General features: G+C 35.3%; 2 protein-coding genes and 1 long non-coding RNA gene across 4 annotated transcripts; all 3 read right to left on the reverse strand.

Annotated features, from left to right (window-relative positions):
- Positions 1-59: 59 nt before the first annotated feature.
- Positions 60-1155, reverse strand: LOC117928799. The gene is made up of 2 exons (XR_004653662.1): positions 1087-1155; positions 60-963 (listed from the first exon to the last, which is right to left on the reverse strand). It is a non-coding gene; the product is annotated as an uncharacterized LOC117928799 (long non-coding RNA).
- Positions 1156-1329: 174 nt separating this feature from the next.
- Positions 1330-14497, reverse strand: LOC117928798 (putative ribosomal large subunit pseudouridine synthase SVR1, chloroplastic). Of its 2 annotated transcripts, XM_034848813.1 has the most exons (10): positions 13994-14496; positions 10562-10641; positions 9950-10050; positions 9754-9826; positions 9485-9578; positions 9303-9351; positions 8797-8947; positions 8493-8549; positions 7862-7917; positions 1330-1847 (listed from the first exon to the last, which is right to left on the reverse strand). In XM_034848813.1, exons 1-10 carry the CDS (start codon positions 14451-14453, stop codon positions 1787-1789), a joined length of 1182 nt encoding a protein of 393 aa, XP_034704704.1. In that variant the 5' UTR covers positions 14454-14496; the 3' UTR covers positions 1330-1786. The 2 variants fall into 2 exon arrangements, with proteins under 2 accessions (XP_034704704.1, XP_034704706.1); XM_034848815.1 differs by lacking the exon at positions 1330-1847 and having other exon boundaries at positions 7858-7917; positions 13994-14497.
- Positions 14498-16934: 2437 nt separating this feature from the next.
- On the reverse strand, positions 16935-24085 carry LOC117929270 (glycerol-3-phosphate dehydrogenase SDP6, mitochondrial). Its single transcript, XM_034849542.1, has 7 exons — positions 23672-24085; positions 21214-21687; positions 19528-19859; positions 18580-18740; positions 18057-18315; positions 17309-17607; positions 16935-17212 (listed from the first exon to the last, which is right to left on the reverse strand). Coding segments are annotated over exons 1-7 (1890 nt in total). The 5' UTR covers positions 24036-24085; the 3' UTR covers positions 16935-17211.
- Between the last annotated feature and the right edge of the window lie 1398 nt (positions 24086-25483).

Genomic DNA, 25483 nt, shown 5'->3' on the forward strand with positions numbered 1-25483 from the left:
ACACGTGAACTTTTAACATGACTGCCGTCCCAGGACAGGTCCTGAAACTGAAACATCACTTTCTCCTCTCCGTTTTTGACCACTTCAATGCAATTCAAATCAGCAGATATGACAATTTTGTTGTATTTCTTTGTTCAGCTTTACATGTCATTGGCAAAGGCCATGAGATTTATGCACTTTCTCTTTGCACAAACAGATAAAATAAAAAAAAGCAAAAAGATTAAAAGAAGATAAAACTGTTTTCCTAATACAAGTGACATATTACTCTTACAAGACCTTTTTCTTCCTCCACCAAGGATGAGTGGGGTGGGGGTGGGGGGTCGGTCGATAATGTTATCAAAAGTCATCTCTATTATTATAAGTGATATGTAACTCTTTTTAATTAATCAAAAATGATATGGGTTCCTAAGGCTGATGTCAATCTGAAAAAGAGAAGACAAAAAAACAGCAAAGGTGGGAGTACTTTTTTTTGTCTCTGTGGCCTCTTATTCCTCCAACTGTCAGACTTTCCACAAGGGTGATACAGTCAGATGACACAGACCTCATTCACTTTTTGGCTTCTCAGGTATGCCCTCTTGTTTTCTATTAAATCCTAAGGATTCTGATTTTGGGAAAGAAGGGGAAGAGTGTGCCTTTATCATCTGCCTAGTGCTGTGTATTTATTCTAAAGGAAAGATGTTGATATCATCCACTAAACTCTACATAACATAGAATTAAAAGAAAGAATTATGATATGCCATTAAAGACTAGAATCTTAAGACACCTTTGACCGACCGTCATCTATTATTCTCTAGGGAGTAATGAGTTGAACTAGTGATCACCCAGGACTTCATCCTTTCAACTGTGTGGTTAGGATGTTCCAAGACTAGGGAAGTACCCGGGATGTGAAAATTTTCCCGGACTAGGATGAAACCGGCAATTTACTATGTAAGGCCCCTTTTTTTGGTCTCACCGGATGGTTCCCTGCAAAATTACATAAGACTGCATCAGGCCCCATTTTTGTGGTTTCCCCAAAAGGTGTCCACCAAGACAAGAACCTTGCCTTGCAGATAAATTTAGATTCTGGGGTCAAGCATGTGGGCTTACATGTGCATCATAGTGGTTACAAGAGTACAAGCGGTGCAACCACATACCTGCTGTCATCTGCCCACAAGATTGTCATATAAATTTCCTTCCCTACACTGCTGCGGCCAATCCTTTATCAAGAAGCTTTCTTTTCAAATGAAACTGTATTTTGTTACACGCATAACATATTATAACATTATCTCTACAGTAAAAGACCGGAAGAAAAAAAAATAACATCAGAAACTATATGCATGAATTTAAAAATAATTAGAAAAAAAAAAAAAAGAGTTCTGTCAGTTAATAATTACAACATTAGGAAAATAAAATGTTGCTACTTCTGATCTCCATCAAGGAGCTTCTAAAACATGACAATCCATAAGGTTTTAGTTCATTTGCATTATCTACAAAGTGATGCCTTACAAGAGTCACAACCCAGCAATTTCCCTGTTTAAACACAAGATTTTACCACACGTGTTGTATGAGGTCTTCCAACTGGAATAGATCATGTACATAGCTCAGTCTGTTATATTAGCTTCAAAACCCATAGTAAACATGATGCCATTATGAATATGGTCCAAGAAAGTTAGAGTGAACCCCACCACCGAATGGCTCCCATGTGCAAGACATTAGCGAAATTCTTGATTACACCTAAACGGGGTTTTATTCAATTGAACTTGAGTATGAGGAACAAGCACCTCCAGCCCTCATGCAGCAACTTTTTCTAACTCTTCCAACCCAAAGCCTTTAGATCACCTTGTTTTAGCTCAACATGCTTCCCATGCCTGAAAAGTAGATAATCAGCAAAGAACTGCTAAGTTTTTCTCATAAATAGAATAGAGAATTTCATTATGATGCATCCAAGCAAATCAAGATATGTATTTATGTCAAATTGAGTTACAGTTTTATGTTAAGGAAGTTACAATTTTCCTAAAGGTTTAAGCTATTAGGATTTAGATCTATATTGTATATCATCCTCCAACCCACCCACCCAACCCACATGCAGCCTCATACCTGCTGTGGGAGACACAGATCACATTAGTTGCAAAAAAATCATAGTTTTGGGACTTGATCCTAGGACCTCCAATTAACCAAAGCTTTGATACCATGTTGGACGATCAATTTGCCAAGAAGCTAAAGCTTTTATGGTATGAGCATACAATATACATCATGCTCCAACAATTGAAAAATGATGAGGCTTGAAAAGGGCAGCCTTTATTACCCTTTAAACAGTGCTGAAACTAAAAAGACTCCAACTACAACCACATCATAAATGAATATTTCTGCAGTCTTAATCATTCCCAACTTGGAATATGTTTATATATACACATACACATACACATACACACACACACACAACTATATATTATTGTTGAGCTCCTTATTTAATTGAGCAGTGTTCAAAGTTGTGTTTCAGATTTGCGAACTGCTCCAATTATGAATGCTAAGAGAATTTCACATTACTCATGCAAGCCAGCATCGTTATCCTGATGCAATTTTATTTCACCAAGGACATGGATCTTCAGCGACCCCTTTTAGGCAACTAGTCAATGGTTCACATAGAGCTCAAAGAAGAACTATAGTGGACCACTGACCACAAGCATATCATGCTCATGGCTGTGTAAATTTCATTACATTCAATTAATTTACACCACTTTCAAAGAAGTTTGAGGAATCACAGTTTATAACTTTATATCTCGAACATACTAGTCCTACTTTTCCATAGGTGACCAGTATGGACTTGAACATCCAATTTCAAACCTGGCAGTTCTCCCACCATTTTGAAGATCTATATTCATATACATCAAAAGAAAGCCCACATGAGTGCATCCATATATGTTTATATGAATTACTTGCTTTTGTCAAAAGAAATGAAGTTGTGTAATCCATCTTTTATTGCTAACAATGGAGTATGCCCATGTGCATGACTGATCTAACATTAGCCTTGGAAGACCAATCTATATTGCATTCAAGAAATGACCCTAGGCCATCTACAAATACTTGCTATAAAGAACCAATCTAATAATTAAAGAGAGAGAACCAATTTCCACACATTCCCACACAAAAAAGAGACCAAGCAAACACCAGTACATTCATCCATCATACCAGCAGCATGTTTCCCACATTAGAAACCACTACTAATGCCAAACCACAACCCTCCAATCCTATCCAGTCAATAGACTTGTAATGCAGGATCTTTAGTCATTTCCCATACTACCAAGTTCACATCAATGTTCTGTTTCTTACATGGTTTCACACCTACCTTCCAAGGAGTACTTCTAACTGCTAGCTTAAACCCCTGAATCCTACAAGTGGAGTTGAAAGAAACAAGACACAAGCAGCAAAGCCTGTTTCCATCAACTTAATTCTGAATCAACAGTGCAAAGAACTGAAACCAGTTCAATCAACTCCACAGTTTGAGCAGAAGGGAAACTTCATTTTTACACCAATCCCAATGTTTATTTTCAGAAAAATCTCCAGGACCCCAGAGATGGTATGTCAAAACAGTTTCTCCAGAACACTCTGCAATGGACCCAGTAATCATCATTCCACTAAGCTATTGTCCTTAGAACCTACCATCATTAACTTCAGCTAAAAATGTAGTGGATTCCACTCCTACACAAAGAGAAGCTAGTTAATAAGCGAGAGAGAGAGAGAGAGAGAGAGAGAGAGGTAGGATGTGAGCTTTACCATGATGGACTAGAAGGTTAGCAGACAACTCCACCATACACAGCTATAAGCTGAATTTTGATGGGTGCTCACTGCTAAACCAGGTCAGAAGGTATTAAAAAAGACTAGTTGAAACCGCAAGGAGACAAACTACATATTTTCTCTATGGTGGCAAGGAACAAGTTGGTGATTGAGCAGAGATTTAAGCACTGAAGTGGAGGTTTGGCATCTCCCCATCAAGCAGGGCTTCTTGTGATTGTATCATGGGTCTAGAATAGAGGCTTTCTAGGAGGCTGTTGGCAATATTGGTTATTGGATTAAAGATTTTCAAACCACCTACATGCATGGATGCTTCTTTTGGCCGGAGGCCTAAATGGCTAACCAGGAGGTGAATGAGCTTGCCAGAAGGGTTGCTAGATCTTTGAAGTTTCATATAAGATTGTCATCCCCCTTGAATTATAGCTCAGGGAATGGCTGCACTCCTTTTTTTAAATAAGTACAAAGAAGGATGAGAAATCCTCTAAAAGTACACAACAGAAGGCAAAAACCCAAGTTCAAGAATCTATACAACTATGAGGTTCCACAAACTACGTCCCAAGTGGGAATATACAAAAGTAATCTATCATTGCTAGCCCACACCCGTGGAACTAGACACCAACAACCAATTAAGTTGGATCAGATTAAGGGGAGCACCCTTAAATGTTGTGGTGAATGAAGCCCAAAAGGAGGCTAAGAAATGAATTGTGTCCCAAAGGCCCTCTGAAGTTCTCGCCTTGCCCTAAAAAATCCTAGCATTTCTCTCCTGCCACACAACCAACATCAGAGCAAGATAAGCAAACTGCCACAACACCTTGCCTCTATTGGAATTTCTTAATCCTTTACATGAAATAATTATCATATCACATATATTCCTAGGAGGAACCCAATCCATATGAACCAAGTTGAATAGTTTGTGCCAAAGCCTCAAGCTCAATGGACAATGTAAGAAGATATGATCTACCATTTCACCACTCTCCATACACAACAAACAAACAAACATCAAGACTGATGGTTTTGAAGAATCTTCTCAGTTGTAGCATGTCATTGATGTTTACCTTCTTGAGTGTCACTAACCAAGCAAAGGATTTGACCTTAAATGGGGCTTGCGATTTCCAAACAAAATCAATAGGGAATGATGGAGTTGGATCAATAAGGTTGGACAGGATTGAAAAGAACGACTTTATGGTGAATAAACCTAAAGAAAACAGGGATCAAGCTCTCAAGTCATGACCAAATGGAAATAAGTGCAAATGTGAAAGAGAGGATATGAGTCTTTCAAAATCTTCTATCTCAAGATCCAAAAGATTGCGACAAAAGTTTAAATTCCAAGAGAAAGGATTAGTGGGCCTAAGAACTGATGAGATAGTGAGGTTTTTAACTGTGACCATTCAGAATAGACCTAGGAATTGAGAGCACAAAGGTTGATCCCCCCACCACAAGTCTTCCCAAAACCAAATTCTTAACCCATCTCCCACCACTAGCCAAGTGTATTTGGAAAAACCTAAGAAGACCTTTTTTTTTTTTTTTTTGATAAGTAAAGAGAATTTCATACATAAAGAGACGCCAAAAAAGCGACTCAAGGTATACAAACCTATACACCCACCACCAATAAGGCCAAAGAAAAAGAAGAAGGAGAAAAACATCTAGTTGGCCCAAAAAACAATCTTAACCTATGTAATGGCCTTCCAACAACAACGATGTGACCACCTAACAAAGGTGTTGGCACCCCACCCATTAGTATGTCTCCCATAAATGCTTAGGATAACCTAATGCCAAAAAGCATACCATTCCTCAGGAAACCTCCATAGCCATTTTCCTAATAGAGCGCAATTCCTTAAAGAAATGTTCCCAAACCCTAATCCCCCTTCTCCTTTTGCCTTACACACTAAGTCCCAACTAATAAGATGGTCTCTCTTATGCTTCCCAAACCTTGACCACAAAAAATCCCTTTGCAATTTCTCAATTTGAAGCACCACTAAAAAAGGAATTTTGAACAAGGAAAGAAATTAGTTGGGAATATGAGATAAGCACGAATGAATAAGAGTAACCCTCCCACCTAAAGACAGATAGGCTTTTTTCTACCCATCCAACCTTCGTGAAACTCTCTCAATCACCAGATCCCAGAATGCTCCTACCTTTGGGTTCCCCCCCAATGGAAGTCCCAAATATGGTATAAGCCAATCCAACACCTTGCAATCAAGGACCAATGCCAACCTATTGAGTTGATCTAGATCAATGTTGATGCCAGAGAGGATATTCTTCTCTAGATTCACTTTAAGTCTAAAAATATGTCCAAACACTACCAAAATTATCTTAAGAGTTTCCAAATCTTCTGGAGAAGCTCTTGAAAAAAAAATGACAGCACTCATTTTAGTATTGTATTTATTCTTACTAATTCGACATGTTACTTCTCTTTTTTCTTGCTTCTCTTGTATATCCCTCATCTTTTTTTTTTTTTTTTTAAATAAGAAACAACAATGCATTATATTGAAATAGGAATTAAGAAGTACAATAGAAGGATGAGGAATCCTCCACAAACGAAAGCTAAACATACTAAATACCAAAAGCAAAAAGCCATTTGGTAATTACAAAAAGCAACCTCTCCTTACATTGCATTGCTTTTAAATGGAAAGGGGCTACATGTGCTTTAAAGCTGGGTTGGGAGCTACATTGCATTGAGAAGTCATTTAGGAGGTTATATGCGCTTGGGAAGTGTAGTGAGGATGACAATGAGCTAACTTGGAAGATTAACCAAAGTGGGAAGTTATTGATGAAATCTTTCTACTCTTCCTTAGAGTCAAACAAAGGTAGTATTTCTTTTTCCTCCAAGCTAGTGTGGGGCCCTTGGGTGCCTTTAGAGGTGGGTTTTTTTGCTTGGGAGGTAGTTTTAGATCAACTTAAGAGAAGAGAATGGTGTTAGCTAACTATTGTTGTTTATACATGAATTCAAAAGAATCGACTAATCACTTGCTAATCCATTGTGGAAAGGCAAGGAGTCTTTAGCCTTTATTACTTTCTTTCTTTAGCTATTTTTGAGTCCCCCCGTTCTCTATCACACGGCATGGAAGTTTGGTTAGCAAAAAAAGAAAAAAATTTGAAGGACAACCCCTCTTTGCTTATTTTGGATCCTTTAGCAAGAGAGGAATCGAAGATACTTGGATGGAATTCAACGCTCGGATCAAGTTCTAAAGGACTCTCTTATTTGTGCCCTTTTCCATTGGGCTCATCGACATATTCAAGAGGGTCATGGTTTCTTGTTAGATTTTATTGGCTGGTTGTGTTAGTTAGTGGGAGGGTGTTTTCTATGCTCCTTTGTGGTGTTTTTGTCTTGTTGGCTCCCTTTGTATACCTCCCGTGTACTTGGGGTTTGCCCCTCTCTTTTTATTTGGCGTCTTTATTATATTCTTGGTTGTCTATCAAAAAGAAAAAAAAATGGAAAGGGGCAGGGGCAGGGAGGGGGGGAGGGAGAAGGAGTGAGGAGAGAGGGTAATATGATGTACCCTTTAAGAGAGCAATTATAATTCTTTGCCAACGATGCAAATATTGGCATGACAAAGAAGAATACAGTTTATTTACCACCTGCAACTCCAAAAAAAAATTTCGATCCAAGCAATGGAGGTTTTTATCCACACAAAAATGCAATAATTCCTATCATTCCTTCTGATAAGTCAGTAAAATTGTACATACACATCCAACAGTCTTATTTCAATAAGAAATAAGATGATTCACTTCTGACCTAATATGGTACTGTCTCCAATAAATATCAAAAAGCATCAGATCACAAGTTTAAAAGTATAGCAAGAAAGGCATTATTAGAATGATTAGACAAACAAGAACTTGGTAATCTGATTAAGATGATATACTACAGAAATTGAATAGAAAAGAACTCAGCATTCTAATTCATTGTAATAAAAAATAAAAATAAAAACAACAATAAAGAGAAGGCACATCCAGAGAAAAACAAAAACAAAAAAAAAAGGTAATTATTGGATCATATAAGAAACAAATGCATCATTATACACTACAAGAAATAAAGGTACTATTAGTCTATAAGATCCTATCAAAGTGAAGGCATTCCAAGAATAATTACCCAAGATCCGATGGAAGTCTGAAACCACCTATGCGTATACGTTTTAGTGAATGAATCTGGAAAAATAAACACAAGAACAGATATATAAAACTCAAAGAGGAACCCGAAACTAATAAGCAACCATGAGGGCATTAGTGACAATAAAGCTAATGGAAGATCTAGTGTTGTCAATAACATTAATTTAAAATTCCATAAAGATCAAACTTCATGGTATATTCAATTTCTGAATTGATATAACCATTAGAGATTGAAATTCTATTAACAACAAACATGCAAATTTTACAATTACACACCATAGACCTAGAGGTTTTGAATGATACATGCAAAAGGGTAACAGGAACATGAAAGTAGGAAATTTAGCAACAATGAAAGTGCAAGTCAGTTTGGACAATAAAAAATACAAAACTCTCTATTTTCCAAAATAAGTTCAGATTAAACTGCCTTCTCTTTTTTGTCTTTTTCCTCTTTTTTTCCCCCAACTTTCAATACATATCAAGTCTTGAGAGGATAACTCATGGCCTCAAATTTAACTTTCTAATTCAATGAACTGAAAGCATTAAATATAAGTCTTGATGGATAAGGACAGATTCATTTTAAAAAAAATGATGTTATTGATAAAACACACACTAACCTGAAGTCCAGCACTTTTCACAAGTTCCCGAACTTCATGATTTCTCCCTTCATGAACCTGCATGAATTTATGTGAGCAAAACAAAATTAGCCCCTTTGCAGTCACATTGTCAAATATACCTGTGCATTAACCAGCCCAGTGCACCACCTCCAAACATATCATCAAGATTATTGTGCTGGTCAGGTGTCAATGATCAATTGTAAATTCAGAAAGCATATAGTCAATCCAATATATGACAAGGAATGTTGTATAAATGCAGTTACTACATATAATATTACAGATCTTGAACAGATAAAAATAGTACCACAACACGAAGTCTAGGTTTCAATATATTTGGCTGTGGTGGTAGTAGCTCCACAGAATCTGGAGTGCAATGAACACCTTCAATAACAGTTCCCTCACTGATAGCTATCAAGTGCCGCTTATTGACCACACCATCAATTGTTGCAATGTATCTATATATCAAGGTGTTGGTCATCAGAAGCAGAGTAAAAACAAAAATAGCGGGAATCATCCAAACCTCCAAAAGAATGAGAGGAGAATGACAATAACAAACATGTAAGGCCCCACCCTGACACATAAAATAGTAAGCAGCTAAAGGTTTTCAGCCACAGCCATTAAACATACAACAGAATTCACTTCCAAAAAAGACCCTGGGATGACACACCAACATAAAAAAAAAATTTGAAGAAAATATTACCAATTATGATTTGATCTGCGATTTTTTTTTAATACTGCTAAACAAATAGAATTCTATTGCAATAAATAAATGGATAGAATCCTATATACAACAAATAAATGGAATCTTACTCCTTTGATAGGTTGGACGATGGATGCGAAAGCTTTTGAGCAAAATCCCCTGAAAAGAAATAGCATTTCAACTGGTTTTAGAAAGGCCCTTTCAATTTCAAATGTATATTTAAAGAACTCTTATACATCATATTTTAATTATGTTACAGGAATCCATGACTTTGTTATAGCAATATGCATACCATCATTGGTCAAAATAATCAACCCAGTTGTGGCAACATCAAGGCGACCCACTGTAAAGATTCTTGGTTTTGGTACTCCAGGATTTTGTTTGTTCTGGAAATGCAAAGTATCACATAATGGATTTAAAAGACATAAAAGTAAATAAATTAATGAATAAATGATATTTATATAAAGATATGCTGAAATTTAAAAGCAAAGGAATAGAAGCTTTCTGCGAAAAAGATACATATCAGAAAAATGGTATCCTAGAGGTTCAATCTACACATACCCAACTCTTCAAATAATCATCAAATAGGCACAAAACAGATTTGGACTCTTTCTCTCCGGATGAGCAAATGTACCTATGATATTGCAACCGCATTAACCCACATATACACATAGGATTCAAAGCTCAAACTTGAGAAAGAACATTGAAGAGCAAAGGTACATAGAAATAGTTGCATGGACAAGTAACAGTGGCACACCCTTTTGGCTTATTCAGGGCAAGATACACCTTAGGAGGGAGCTTCTTCGGAAGGCGGTTTCCATTAACATAAATCATATCCCTGGCTGGATCAACTCGAGTCTGCATTAAATCAGAAACAACTCTATTAAGACTAAGGTATGACTCTGGCTGTAAATAGAAATAGTTTCAAATCTTCCTTGGCAATAACTACAACACGGTTCTGTTTGGATCTTAAAAAGTTAAGAGAGAAAGCACGAGGAAAAGAAAATAGAGGGGAAAATGGAACAAAATAAAAATTACGTTTAAACTCAATGAATTTTTCTTACATGCTTCTCCAAATTTATCTCTCTTTTTTTTTTCTCTTCTATATAAAGAATGAAAATTTGAAAAGGTATAAACTTTCCCTATATTTGAATTTTATTTCCTTCATACATCATCACAAAAAAACAAGCAAGAGAATCTGGATTTCTTCCTAGTTCCTACATTTTTCCTTTCCCTAATACTTTCTTGATCCAAATGGAGCATGATTAAAATACAGTTCAGGAACCACAAGTAGCAGGAGAAATGCCATTTATAGTATAACCTTAACAAAGGCAGCCAAAAATATAAAACACATGGAGCTATGGGTCACCTGAGGTGTGTTACACACAGAACCATTAACAGTTACTCGGCCTTCAAAAATAAGCTCTTCACTGCTCCTTCTCGATGCCACTGATAACAAAAATTGCATAAACCCAAAATCATAAGACATTACCAACCCAAATAGTAAACAATTCACCAAAAGAAGGCCCTCACAATCCTGTATTGAAAAAACTTATCAGAATACCAAAGACGTTAGGAAGAATCTTCATTGTTTTAAATCTTCTGGAAAGAAAAAAATGAAGTTGGATCAAAATACAGCCACCAGATTCAAATCTTGGAAGTATGGTCCTAGTAAGTGGCACATGATCCTAGGTTCAAATCCTGACACTGATGATACCCAGAATTCACCTGGTGTTGGTTGTTGCAGGGCGGTCAATACCTCAAGGTTTGGATCCCCATGGAGAGTCCTAAGGGCTTGGCCATGGAAGGTTCCTCAGTTATCAAAATAAAAATTACAGCCACCAGATTCAGTTCTTTTTTATGACACTGAACCTTCATTTCTCCATAGCCATACTATTTTGTAATGACCGGGTATTTTATGCCACGTTAGCATTTTTAGTTTGAAAAGTCTTATTGTGTGTGATGGTTGAAAAGTCAAAAAGAAAAGTGTTTGGAGAACACGTGTCAATTTCGGATTGGTGAATTTCGTTTTATTGTGTCGGTCAATTAAACAAGTTGAAATTTTATGCCATGTCAGCCTTAGGGTAAAAAATTTCTTAGGATTTTAGAAATTGAAAATTTCCGGAAACGAAAAACGAAAACGAAAAAAAAAAATGAATTAATTAAAAATTAATTAGAATTAATTAAAAAAAAATTAAATTAAATTGATGAATAATAAAATTGAGAAAAATTAGTTTTAGATTGGTGTTAATAAATAAATTTGTGTGTTAAAAAAAATGAATTGGAAATCAGATAAAACAATTAGAATAAAGAAAAGAAAAGAAAATAAAAGAAATAAATTTTTCTTTATGCAAATGGGCTTTTTGGGAGTGGCCCGTAAGTATAGATGGGAATAAAATCTTTGGACCTTGTTTTTGGGCTTTAGTGGCTGGTAGTGGTAGGAATACAAAAGTGGGCTGTTTAAAAAAAAAAAAAAAAGGGGGAAAATGAGGAGTTTTTGAAAAGGGCAGAACGCGGGGAGAAGGAAAGGAATAGCGGCTGTGGAATTTTGGGGTTCTCGCCGGAGTTTTGACCGGCCGTTTGGACGGCCAAACGACCTCTATTTCGGCCCAAATTCGGAGGAAGTACTCTATTTGACTAGAGGAACAAGTCTACGGTGGCTGATTTCGTTTTTAACAGCCAAATTCTCATATTTGTGGTAGGGGAAAACTAACCCTAAAACTCAAATTTAATGTATTTTTCATTGAAAAAAATTATAAATCTGATAATTATGAGTAAAGTAGGTAATTGTGATGTTGTGTGAATTTTCTGGAATGGTTTGGGATTTTTTTCTGGATTTTTTTGTAATTTCCGGAATTCTTTGTAATTGATAAATAATTATTTTAAGTGTTAAAAATTGTTAGAAATGTAGGAAAATTCCGGAATTAGGGCAAGATTTCAAATCTAGTGATTTATGAATTTTTGAAAATTGATTGGAATATTTGCAGTAATTTTATTGTGAAAAAATTAGTTATTTTCAAATATTAGGAATTATTAGAATTATTGAAAAATTCTGAAATTGTGATATAAATTCAAGTATATTGATGTGTGAATTTCCGAAAATTCGTTGGTATATTTTCGGGAATTTTAATGTGAAAATTTTATTTTATTGGGTTATTGAAAATGTTGGAATTGTTGAAATTATTCAGGAATTTTGGGGTTTGTGGCATTCATTTGCATCATGGTTGTATGAAAAAAAAAATGTGAAAAGTGTATGAAATGGAAAAAAAATAAAATAGTGATGAAAAGTGAAAGCCCGTGTGAGGCGAACTAAGAAAGGAGAGAGATCCCTAGGGTGAAAGACCCAAAAGTTTACCTCGAGAAGACTCCAAATGGGGAGTATATTTGAGTGCGGATGCGTATCCTTTGGTGAAAGCCCGAGAACGATAGTGCATTGTATGACTGTGTGTCACACGTTCATATGCATTCATTTAATGATTGGATGTTGTGGGATTGAGTATAATGTTATATGTTAAATTGTGTGACTTGATTTATATTGGTAAACTATTGTGTTTGGGTTATTGAACTATAGTAATCCCCCATTAACCCTTTGGGTGTTAGGCACCCTACTGAGCAATGTGGAAATGCTCACCCCTTCTTTTTTATATATTTTTAGATGCAGACATCACTCCTGAGGATCCACAGATGGGACAGGGAAGACTTCAGGATGCCCTTGGAGCGGTTTAGTGGAAAGGTTTTATTTTTTTATTGTGTTGTGGTATTGAGACCTTGTAATAAGTGAATTATGGATAATGTAATAAGACCTTAGTTTAATTAAGGGGATTTTTATGAAATTTTATTTTGGGATGCAATGATGTTTATTAAATCTTGATGTGTTTAAGTAAGGTTTAAAATATTGTTAGTTGGTGAGAACCCTAGTGGGACTCATAAAAAAAAAAAAAATTCAGAGTGTTTTAGTTGACTGCCAACGTGGAATAGGAGAAACCCTTACGGTCAAACCTTTGACTTGGGGTCACGGGCCAAATTTTGGGTCGCCCGGAATTTGGGTCGTGACAATTTAGTTACACTGGTGTCACATAATCTGAAGAATAAGCATTACCATCCTTTTGGACTCAAAGCAAAAAAAGAAATGGAAGTCTACTAGTCCGAGTGAGAACCAGCCTCTACATTGGCTCCTTTTGTAAAATTGTCAGTACTTTATTCATAATCATTGTTTTCGTGAGACTGTGATATTACATACTTCAAAGAAAGCCAGTCTGAATGCAACAGCTTAAATACTAAATTCATTGTTCTCTTCACAGTCTGCCCAGTGATACACTGGAAGCATACTTTATTTCATCTTTCTCCACATTGCAAGTATGTGACATGGACTTGGGGCTCTAGAAATTGAACCAATGGCCCCAATTCGAAATCCATAGATTAGGGTTTATCCATATATTAATGAACTTGAAGTTGAATTTAAATTCATCACACCTAAACTGAGAAAACTCCATAGCCAAAGGAAGATTTTCAAATTCACAGAGTCGAATTCAGAAGCTAATCAGGAAGCAACTTTATTTCCAAGGATGGGGCATAGCTCTGGTAAACAAAATCCCACTCCGTTTCACTTGAACAAAAGCAGCTCAAACATTTCGTTTCCAAATCCAAAAACACAAAACCATAATTTTCATAGTTTCTGCCATTTTCATTTCCCAACATGCCGATTAATTTTTATTTTTTTTCTCTTTCAGTCAAGAAGGATATTTATAGCATAATTTCAATTAAAAAAAATCTGTTAATCCTGAAAGTTCAGCACCATTACCTCCAGCAGCAGCGAGAACCTTACTGAGGCGCTGCGGCGGATCCCTAAAATTCTCATTGTAAAACCTCCGCGCGGCCTTGGAATACTTGGGCTCCACCGCGACGGCTCTGGCGGTGCTCTCTTCCTTCTTCTTCTTCTTCTTGGCAGAAAGAGCCTTCGCTTTGGCCATGTCTTGAAGATATCGCTCCGGGGGCGTGGACTGAAGCCTGAGATTGCCGTTCTCATCGCGGACGATCCATGGAATGAGGAGGGTTTCAGATTGAGGTTTAGGGTTTTTCGATTTGGGGGCGAAGGAGATGTTGAATTCGGCGCTGGTGGTGGAAGGAGGTGAAATTGAGGAGCGTACCGGTATAGTGCGGAAGTGTCTGCGAGCGAGGGAAGGCCTGGAGAGGTGGAATGAGGAGAACGCTGCCGAGGCAGCTGCTACTGCTGCCGCCGCTGTAGCTCCTGCTGCCGCCATTGGCGGGTGTCGCCTGCTTCACGATTTTTTCGGGGACGATGAGACAGGCGTATTTAGAATCTTAGATAGGTGTGTGTAAGTGGTGGGCTTCGATTTTTTGAGCTCTACTGGGCTGGGCTAGGAATGCCCGGTCGATCCCAATTTTCTGAACAATATAAGCAAATTTTCTCATTTTCTCATTCTCTGCCCCAACTCCACCTCCGACGGCGCTCAACAACCATTTTTTTAGTTTTTATTTTCTTTTCTTGAAAATTGTTTTTAAAAAATAAATTTTATAAAACCTTGTTTGGTTTTAAATTTTCACTGATAAAAAGATAGTATTATTACTTTTTTTTAATGATATATACACTATGTGTGACTTTAATATTTTTTACACTTGTTTATTATTTGTTTTCGTATATTTTTATTTAAAAATGATTTAATAAAATATATAATATACTTAAAATTAATAAAATAAATTATTTTAATATAAAATATTAGTTGAAGAGTTTTTTTAATGGAGTTTTGATCATTAAAAAAATAAAATGCTAATCAAGTAAAGTTATAGGGTTTTTTTATAAATATAAATAAAGTTCAAAGTAGCCTTAAAGATACTCCAATGTCACAAGAGATGATTCTTGAACGCTCAAGACAGTAAGATGAATATCATAAATTAACTAAAATAAAAAAAAAATCATACATTTTCAATGAATTCATTACTATCTTATTTTCTTAAAGGTGATCTTAACTTTTAAAAAATAAATAAATACAAATTTTACCTCAAAATCCTATACTAAATTCTTTTAAAAATATCCCATAAAGGTTTTCAAATGAATTGTTCAAACTATTGGAAAGTTAAACTAAAAGCGAGGGCTTTTTGAGTTGGTTTTTGCCTAATCAATCAAGGTTACCCTTAACTAGTCAAATTAGTTATGCAATTGGTTCAATCAATTAGGCTTTCTCAATTGAAGACCAATTGCCTACTCAAATTTTTTTTTCTCTATTTTAGAAGTTTGGTGTTGTGGCTAAGCCTTTGGCATTTTTGGTCAAAGGTCCTTTGCTAGCTTTCTTGGTCAAGCGCCAGTCCTTAAAATGAACAAACGATGACTTATGTCAATGGTTAGTTAACTAATAGCTCAACCTATCGAAGTCAATTTTTGTTGTTTCGAGTGTCTAACACAATTTTCTATAAATTTGAGAGCTCACTTGTATTTATTGACAAAAGAACACTTGCATTAACTTGCTTATCAACCATTTTCTCTCATCCAAAGCTCTCTACTTAAGTGCATTAAATCCTTCACTTCCAAATTCATTGCACCCATTTGATACCGTCCTAACTATTTCTTTTCATTGAGCCTTACTTGTGTTATGATTGAATATATTAAAATCTCATTTTTTTTTTATTCAAAGTTGAGTGATTAGGACTTCAGCATATGTAAAGGACTTGAAAATAATGTAATGTTCCTTTAAGCCTTGAATCCTAATATATAAGATTGAAGACTTGGTTTAAAACCTTAACTAGTAAATTCCTCACTCAAAAAGGAAATTGACGAGAGTGGGTGTGGGTGTGATCGTGGAATCACTATAAAAATGTTTGTATTTCTTTTCCCCCTATTTTTTAGTTGTTTGAATTGTTGCTCTGATTAGCCATGTTTTACATAAAATATATCTATTTATAATAATTTATAATATAATAAATAAACAAAATTTTTACATCATATTTTTAGATAATATTTGATTTCAAATATGTATATATAGATAACAATAGGAAATTATTATGTCTTGCCATGTAGAAAATGCTCAATTAGATCAAATATATACATACGAGATAATATTTTATTCTTATTGAGATTTTTGTTTTTATATTTGTAATATTTATATGAAATTTTTGTTTTTATATTTGTAATATTTATATGAAAATTGTTAAAACATCATATGGATGTTTTCACTTTCTTCATTTTTTGAGACTCATTTTCTATTTTTTTTTTAATGTAAATTGAGTGTTAAAATGTTTGTACCTCATATTTTCTATTTCTAAAATAAAAAATAATATTAACTTTTACATAAACTATGTTTGGTTTTTGAAAATTTTAAGAGAAAATATGAGGAAAAGAAAATAAAGAAAAAAAGTGAAAGACAAGAAAAAATAAAGAAAAATAAAAAATATAATTAAAATTAATAAATTATTTTTATATATTTTTTCAAACTCAATTCACTTAATTTCCTCCATTATATAAAGATTAAATAAATTTAAAATATATAAAATTTTAATTATATTTAATTTAAAAAAAAATTAAAATGAAGCCAAACATGAAAAAACCATTTTTCTTTACATTTTTTTTCCTTTCCTCGATAACCAAACATAACCATAAGATACAAAAATGAGTAGTGATTGTTTTAAAAACTATTTAAAAATCTTCATGTCAACAGCCATTTCATCTCTCAACCGAGTCATGATTTATCAAGAACATAAACACAATTAAAAGGAAAAGAAGGAACATATTGGGAGAGTATAAAGAACGAGAGAACTTGTATAATGTTCAACAATCGATCAAGAACAAGGAGAGATTATTTGGGGTATGCAAAGTTTAAGAAAACCACTCATCTCCTTGAAGATTGTATAAGATATAACAATATTGAGTACACTGTTGTGCTAATCCGATAAATAAAATTATAAAACAACAGCAGAAGCTCCCTTCCACAGATAAAATCTTGGTGTATTGCTACTGATTATGTGAATTGAAAAAATCCAGCTCCCAGAAGATCCAACTTTAATGAACCTAACACAGTGAATAATTATAAAACCTAAGATTGTCATTGGACTCCAAAAGAATTGGTTATGGTTAGTATGAATGTAAAAGGTATGGTCTACTTACTATTTGTGTTTCCCATCATAGAACTGAGCGTTTCTAGATGACTTAAATGTCTCCAAGAATTCTTTAGCCTTCTGCAACTCTTTCTTCTTCCTTGTGCGGTCCCAATTGTGTTCCGTTGCCAGTATCTCAATTATGCGTGGCAGAGCCCTGCTTGCCGCATCAGTGTCAAGAAAAGCAAGCCGTGATCTCCTAGCAATGAAATCTACAGCAGATTCACAGTACTCATTACGAGCACAGTATGCCACTTCAGCCTCTAGAAAAGGGTATCCATGGGCAAGCCGCTTCCCTAGATGTTCATCCTGAGTGTAGAGAAAATGAACTCAAAATGTTACAATCAGAACCATCCAATTAGTTGAATTCACATATTCACTTTCACAATTTGTATTTAGAATGCGCAAGAATTACTAGTAGATAACGTGATTAAATTGGAATACCATGTATTCAAGCTAACATGATTAAATGAATGGTTCCCAGAACATACTGGTGGTTTGCACTTGACACAAGCCAAAGGAAAATTTATGTTCAAAATGAATTAAGAAATTATAAGGCTGTAAAGGATCAAGATTAAAATAAAAAAGGAATAAAGCTAGTGCAATATACAAAATATCCACCTTCGAAACTGAAACTGTGTCACAGGCATAAGAGTACAACTTCATTTTGAAAGAAATAAAGAAATGAGGTTTCAAAAAAATGAAAGAAATCTCGTTATTGCCACAACTACATAATCAAGCACGGTGTATGTACAAACCTGAGCTATAGCAGCCACTCGATCAGCCATAGTACCATATGCATGAGACAAGTGCTTTGCTGCAGCAGTGTCCATTACTCCTGGAACAACTTTACCACTGTGGCTCCTCTTCATACGTACATATTGTTGGGCAAGCACTGTAAAAGAAGCAGGATCCCAATCTTCACTTCCAGAAAGGTGTAAGTTATTTGTCAAGCATTCATTGGTTGGACTCAGCTTTCCAGACTTTATAGCTGCATCAACTGCATCTTCTGCCATGCTGAAACTGGTTCTCGTAAGTACATGCTCATGCATGTAAAACAAGCATAATGAGCATAGATTGATAGATTAAAGAAGCCTAAGATGTAAGTTGATTCAAAAATATAATATAAGCTTATTAAATCACATTAATTGAGCGCGCTAAAACCCTCAGAACATCCAAGAGGAAAATTCCCTAGCTGGATAACTTATTTCACCTGACAATGAATGAAATCTACTAAATGGTTTGATAGACAGTTTCCAGGTCATCTAAGATAAAATTTACCTCCGATAAGTGGTCCATTTTCCACCTGTGATGGTGACTAACCCAGGATGATCTTCACATACAACATGATCTCGGGAAATGCTCTCAGTGCTTTTCGCCTTTGGATCCACGGCCAGTGGACGAATACCACTCCAAGCAGAGAGAACATCTGTGCGCCGTACCTAAATTGTCCCGGCATACTTTAGACTCCACAAGCAGACTGGATAAGAGAAGGAAAAGAAAAGAAAAAGACACCTAGACTGAGTTACTAACATTAAATACTTCCAAATGCTGGTGAATATAACTATCAAAGTAAAAAGGTCTATATTCATACAGAAGACTACCTAACATAGACATGGTGATTCTAAACAACATTAAAAGAAAGGAAGGAAACTGGTCTACTAGTTTAGGCATTATGACATTAACCTCCAGAAAAAATATTGGAGGATCACTAGTTATTTCCTAGTTCATAGAGGCTGCTGGTCTACTGATTATGGATGTAAAAAAGACAACCTTAAATATTCTTGATGACACAATTCATGGTGCTGCTTGGATCAAAATTTGAGCTATGAATGAAATGACCACACACACAATCACATTACCTGAATACATACGATGTCTAGGATAAGAGTGAGTATGTTGGAGTAGGAGAAAAATATTACATTAAAGGTTACAGCAGCATAAATACTAATGCAAAGAAGTTCACAACAAACAAAATCAAACTGAAATGACTAGAAAAATTTACAGGGTTGAAGTTCAACCATAAGGCAGCGAAACCACTCTTCATGGACAGAAACAGAAGTATGAGCTAATTTGACTTCAAATATGAGTTCAACCACAAGAAAAGGTATCCAAAATGAAATTGTGGAGCAATTCCAAAAATCTTGATGATACAGTAGCATATAGTTCCTAAAGTAAGATAAAGCATGTAATAAAAATCAAGAGATTTAGTTAGAGAAATCAACCAACCTTAACATTAAGGTAATCACTGATAGCATCGAGTATAAATTGGATCTCATCCTCATGCGGTTCTGGAAGCATTGTGATGCTAGTGTTGGAATCAGTAGTGCCTGCAACTGTTCTTCCCAACCATGGTAACATGAATACTACACGTCCATCCTTAGTTTTGGGGACAATGAGACCCATTCCCTCAGGCGAATAGTAATCAGGGAGAACAATATGTACACCACTGCTAGGACAGATCATTGGCTGTGATTCTTTGTCAGCCATTTTCCTGACAGAGTCACAAAATGGCCCAGCAGCATTCACAACAACTTTTGCATATGTGTCAAACTCTTTGCCTGTAATTTTGCCAAGAATTAAGAAACATAACAAGTAGAAGCAATCATTTTAATTACCTAAGCAGCAGGATAAATACTTAAACGAGTCCAGAAGTTGTATTCCTATGACTGGCTGCTAAGCTGGGTATACCTTCCAGTTAAACGTAAACCATTCATTATTGAACAGTAACATTCAGGAGAAGGAAAATGCATTGTGGGGTTTGAATAAGTCACCAAAAGCATAATTTGGTGGTTTAGTAGAGGGGTAACATGGATTTCCTTATTGAATAAATTCCCTTTTTTTTTAATAAACCCATAATAAATATGTTGAAAAGGTGCCTAAGAAAAAAGACACAATGCAGGTATAAATGTTGCACACAAACAGCATTCAACACTGAAAAAAGATGGATAAAAGAAATGTGTAAGATCTAATAAAAAATGAAGGACCACTTGGATGTCAACAAACATTTAACACCAATCGAGGTGAACCTTAGGCTGGGTGACTGAGGTGGGACCTCTCTGAAAATTTTGGGCAGCCATCACTGCATAGACCGGCTAACACTAGTGTAGTGGGTGTTATTGGTCCATATATGGATTCACCCACTTCTCTTCATTTAGAAGCCACAAGCAGGGATTAGGACACTTGAAGGCATGCACCGGGAAGAGTCTTTTGTACCGGAAAAGAAATTGCCATATGACAGTGGGGGCTTTGCAGATGCTAATTAGGCTAGTCCATCATAGACATAAGATTCATCTCAGGATACTGTACCTTTGTTGGCACTAATTTTGTAGCTTGAAGAAGTTGGAAACAATTTATAGTAGCAACATACAGTTGCAGATGTTGAGTATGGCGTAATGGCTCATGCAAGATTTATATTCTATTTGGGCAAACCAATGGTCAACTTGTGGGTGTTTTTAATACAGGTGTGATGAGTTATTTGTTTTACTGGATATTAGGCAAGTTGGGCATGTGTTATACTTATACGTGCAAACTAACTCGCTAACCAAGGTTAAGAGTGCAATTAGTTTCTAGGTCACAAGTGTTTCATCGGTAAATTATTTATATAATAACAATAAATGGCTTTAGAGTTTGACAATCTGTTAAAGCGGCTAGCTTTTCTTTTCTTTCTTATCTTTAATTTTGTCTGCCCCTCCCAATCATACAGCACCTTTGAATATCATTAATTAGAATCAATGTTCCAATGCACATAGAACAAGGAAATGAGAGCCCATTATTAATTAGATATACCCACTTTAAATTTGGTTGATTTATTATCTAATGGGGACATGCAAGAAAAAAATAAATGCAATACCTAAATATTAATGTATAAGGATGACAATAGCATGTTGAATAGAATGGATAAGCTTCTTGTACCTGATAGATTGTCTCGAATACGTGCACCTATTATTTGGTTGCTAACCTCATCCATAAGAAGTGATACTACTTCTGCATGGTTAAGCACAGCTGCACCAGCTAATGCAGCAGTGCATGCCAACGCAACATTAAGTCGGGAGTCATTCATCTGCCCATCATAGTACACAACTGTGCCTCTCAAGCTTCTATCTTTACCATTTCTTGCAAGAGTGGGGAAGAGTTCAACAGACTCTTGTGCAGAATAATATCTGGACAAATGTAGCAGGCGTGATCCTGCCACCAGATCATATAATTTCAAGCCCATCCAGTAGTATACAACTTCAAACCAGTCAAAACATGGCGTCATGCATGGCAAAGCTTGACAAAGGTGAGGAGCATTCTCAATAACCTGCTTGCGCTCCTCAAGTGCATGGAAAACCAGCTTTAGTTGTCCATAGTCAAGATTAAAAACAGCTTTCTCCAAGTATCGGACCCCTAACAAAATAAATTTACATGAGAACTAAAGGAAAAGAAACTAATGAAACAAAAAAATTCACGAGGAAACCTAGAAAAAAACTGGCACAAAATATAACCAAGTTGTGCAAATATTCATAAATTTTTTATTCATTCAAGTTTCACATCTCACTGTTGATGCGAGACGTCCAAGCAATCTTGATAGCATATCAAGAATGGTTCAGTAACAGAGTTAAATCTACTTCAACCATTTTTTATCTTATAAAGAAAGAAGAATTATCATATAGTATCATGAAGAGTTTTAAGCCATATCAACAAGGCCACAATTTCAAGATGTTTATGAGTGTGACATTGTTAAAAGTTAAGGTAACCCAGATGATTTCTTTTAAATGCTTTAAACTTTTAACAGGTAACCCAGATATTTTCTTTTTAATTCTTTAAACTTTTAAAGAACATATCTTTAACAGTAGACTCCTTTATGTATAATTCACCTATTAATCAGCACAAACAGGTACCAACTAATCTGGCTCATCCATCAAGAATATTGCAACATTTTCAATTTGTAGATCGCAGTTTCTTAATGAGCTCTAGCTCATAGATTCTTCTGATGATGGTTACATGATGTATTTAGAGAAACAAGATAATCTCTTAGACACTACCTTGGACCACTATTTTTTGGTGCTTGTTAATATAACATATATTTCTTATTGCCTATCAAAAAGATAATCTCTTAAACACAGGGAGATAATCCCGGTAGCCAACTAAAAAAAGCTTACACAAAAATCAAACAAACTAAAAGAATTTTTACACAATACCAATGTGTCTCGTAAATAAAGAAATTAAAAGTATCATTTAAGTACAAAATAGTTAATGTCCATAAAACGAAGAAAAAACTGCACATACAAGGAGCATACATCCTAGTTCTGAGCGACTAGCATGATGGCAATTGAATCAGATAAACAAGCATCTAGAAACAAAGAGTACCTCCAAAAATATCTAAGGAATCAGTTATTTGTCAAAAACCACTGTATGTAACCAGACATGATATCGTTTTCACCATATCAAGCATAAAGCCTTCCATACTCAAACAATCCTTTTGCTCTCAGTCAGATTTATAACCCTTCATCAATAGAAATGATAAAAAAAAAGTATAAAATTAAGATATCATGTGCATCAATCCAAATGCCATCTCAAGTCATCCTGTCTACAACCCTAAGCAAGCAACCACTACATGGTCAACCAAATATACCAATATCAACCAAAAAAAAAAAAAACGCACACAGCCAGCCATTAGTCAAATGTTTTACAAATGGGAATCCTTCATCCTCATAACCCACTGAAATAAACAAATAAATAATAATTGTAATGAACTAAACTCATACATTCATTTGTTAGCAATAGAATGACTGATATAATTAACCAATACAGCTCCAACTGGCAAATTAAATAACAGAGTTATCATCCTGAATCCCATATTTCGCTCATTAAGGTTCTATTTCCTTGCTGAAAAAACACATGAAAATAAAAAGGATGCCCAAGGAGGCCTAGTTTTTTTTCCTTTCTTATCGTGGACAGTATTAAACAAAAACTTCCACTCTAGTGAATCTAATTTAGCAACCAAAAAACTGAACCGGAACTGGTGAACTTGAATTCACAAATTAAAAATTCAAAGCTACAACAAGAAATTTATTTTAAATCCCAACCTATATCTTATTGACTATAGAAATCTTATTTTTATGTTGCTTTGATCCAACCCCCAAAAAGAAAAAAAAAAAACAATTACACTATGCTCCCTCGCGTTCCAAAATAAGGCAAATAAAGAATTCAAAATTTTAATTCCTTACGGTATCCTACATTTTCTCGGCATTCAAACAAAGGTTAAAAGTAAACCAACTAAATTGACGAGTCTCCTACTCGTATCAACACCCTAATCAAGAAAATAAAAATACCAATACAAATACTAAGCAAAATGCAATTCTTGAAATGGATAAATTCAAACACAGACCTCCATGAAGTAACTTGGTGGACCTTGAAGAAGTTCCAGAAGAGAAGTCCTCCCTCTCCACAAGCCCGACACGAAGCCCTCTCGTGGCAGCGTCCAGCGCCACGCCGCAACCGGTGGCGCCTCCGCCTACGACGAGGATGTCTAGAGGATTGACAGCGCTAGAGCCGATCAGTGCCGACTCCTGCACGGCTCTGGAAGGAACGACACCGTTGGAGTCAGCGATCTTCCGGCGGACGGCATCGAGCGAGGGACCGCCTCGGTCGCTGGAGGAGATAGGAGGATCTCGGAGGGTGACGCCGGCGGAGAGCGCGACGGCGACAGCGACTGTTCCGAGTCGCCTCAGGCGAGTGGAGGTGGTGGCCATGGATGTGATCTGGTGTTGCAGAGAACAGGGAAAAGTATGGGCGATTCTGTTACTCAAAGGATGCGTTGGGAACCGGAAAGATGGTTGAAAGTTATTGATTTACTAAAATGTCCCTTGTGGGGATGTATGGACATATTTATCCCTTGCCCATTTTCAGACATGGAAATCTATACAATTACTAATATGCCCCTATTCGTAAGTTCATTCAATGAGGTCGTCACCCGCATTGGACTGCCCTCGGGAAAAAAAAACAATTTTTGGCTTTAAAATTAGAAAGAAAATAAATAATAGGAAAAAAAAAGTATATTTATTTAAAATTAATAAATTATCCTTATATATATTTTAAAATATTTTATTTATTTTATAATTTATATAAAAATTAAATAATTTAATTATATTTTATTTTCCTATATATAAATTTCAAGAGAGGGGTAGAGTTTCCAAAAATCCCAACTTGAATCAAAAGGCTGCCCCTATTCTATTCTTATTTCATCCATGGGCTGCCTTTTTATCACCATGCTTTTTATCTGCCCTCCAATCTCCGAATCAAAAGATTCCCGATGATTTTCCTTTTCTTATGAAAATAATAATATTTTTTTTATTTAAATACAAATTTTAATGAAGGTAAACCGTAATTCCACTAAAAATTTTCTTTATTCAACCTTGGAGGGCGTTTTAGGTAAATGGGGGCATTCCAAAATTGAAGCCCGAGTCGGTGGATCCACGTGTCACCTCTCAACACGCACAGAAAGTTACACGGCTCGTGAGACTTGACTCACCACCACCCCACTATTTAATTACTATCATCTCTTTCTTAATAAATTCTTCCGTGAAACCGTCAAGTTTTTTATTCTTTTCCCCTTTCCGAAAGTCAAAGCTGACTTCATCCCATCCTCGCTTTTTTTTTATTTTTTATAATAATAATAATAATAATAATAAACTCCTTTAGTCGCCTACAACGTGGTACAAATAATGTTTGTATGAAAATTGAGAGTTTTGGGCAAAAATAACCCTTTTATAGGAAAAGAAATTAAATTTAATCATTTTGTGAAATTTAATGTTTAAAAAATAAATTTTTTAATTTAAATTAAAATTTTAATTATGAACTGAATTTAATTAAAAAATAAAGTCTAAATTATTAATTATTACTTTATTTTTTAACATAAAATCTCAATTATCAATTGAGATTTCATTTTTAAACTGAAACGTGAATTAACGCTTCATTTTTGTAAAAGGAGGATATGATAATCTCGTCATTGGAAAGATATTTTTAATGGTCAAATGAGTCATTTTGACCCAAAATTTAAAAATTGAATAGAATAAAATGTAATACCATGATCCTGTTTTATCATGCCTTTATATAAAGGGGTTTTATACGGTAATGATATAGAAGATAAATGGGATAATATGAAATAAATTAAGGGGAGGTATTTAATTTTAAACAACAT

The sequence above is a fragment of the Vitis riparia genome, chromosome 13 (assembly GCF_004353265.1).
Source record: "Vitis riparia cultivar Riparia Gloire de Montpellier isolate 1030 chromosome 13, EGFV_Vit.rip_1.0, whole genome shotgun sequence".
Classification (NCBI taxonomy): Eukaryota; Viridiplantae; Streptophyta; class Magnoliopsida; order Vitales; family Vitaceae; genus Vitis; species Vitis riparia.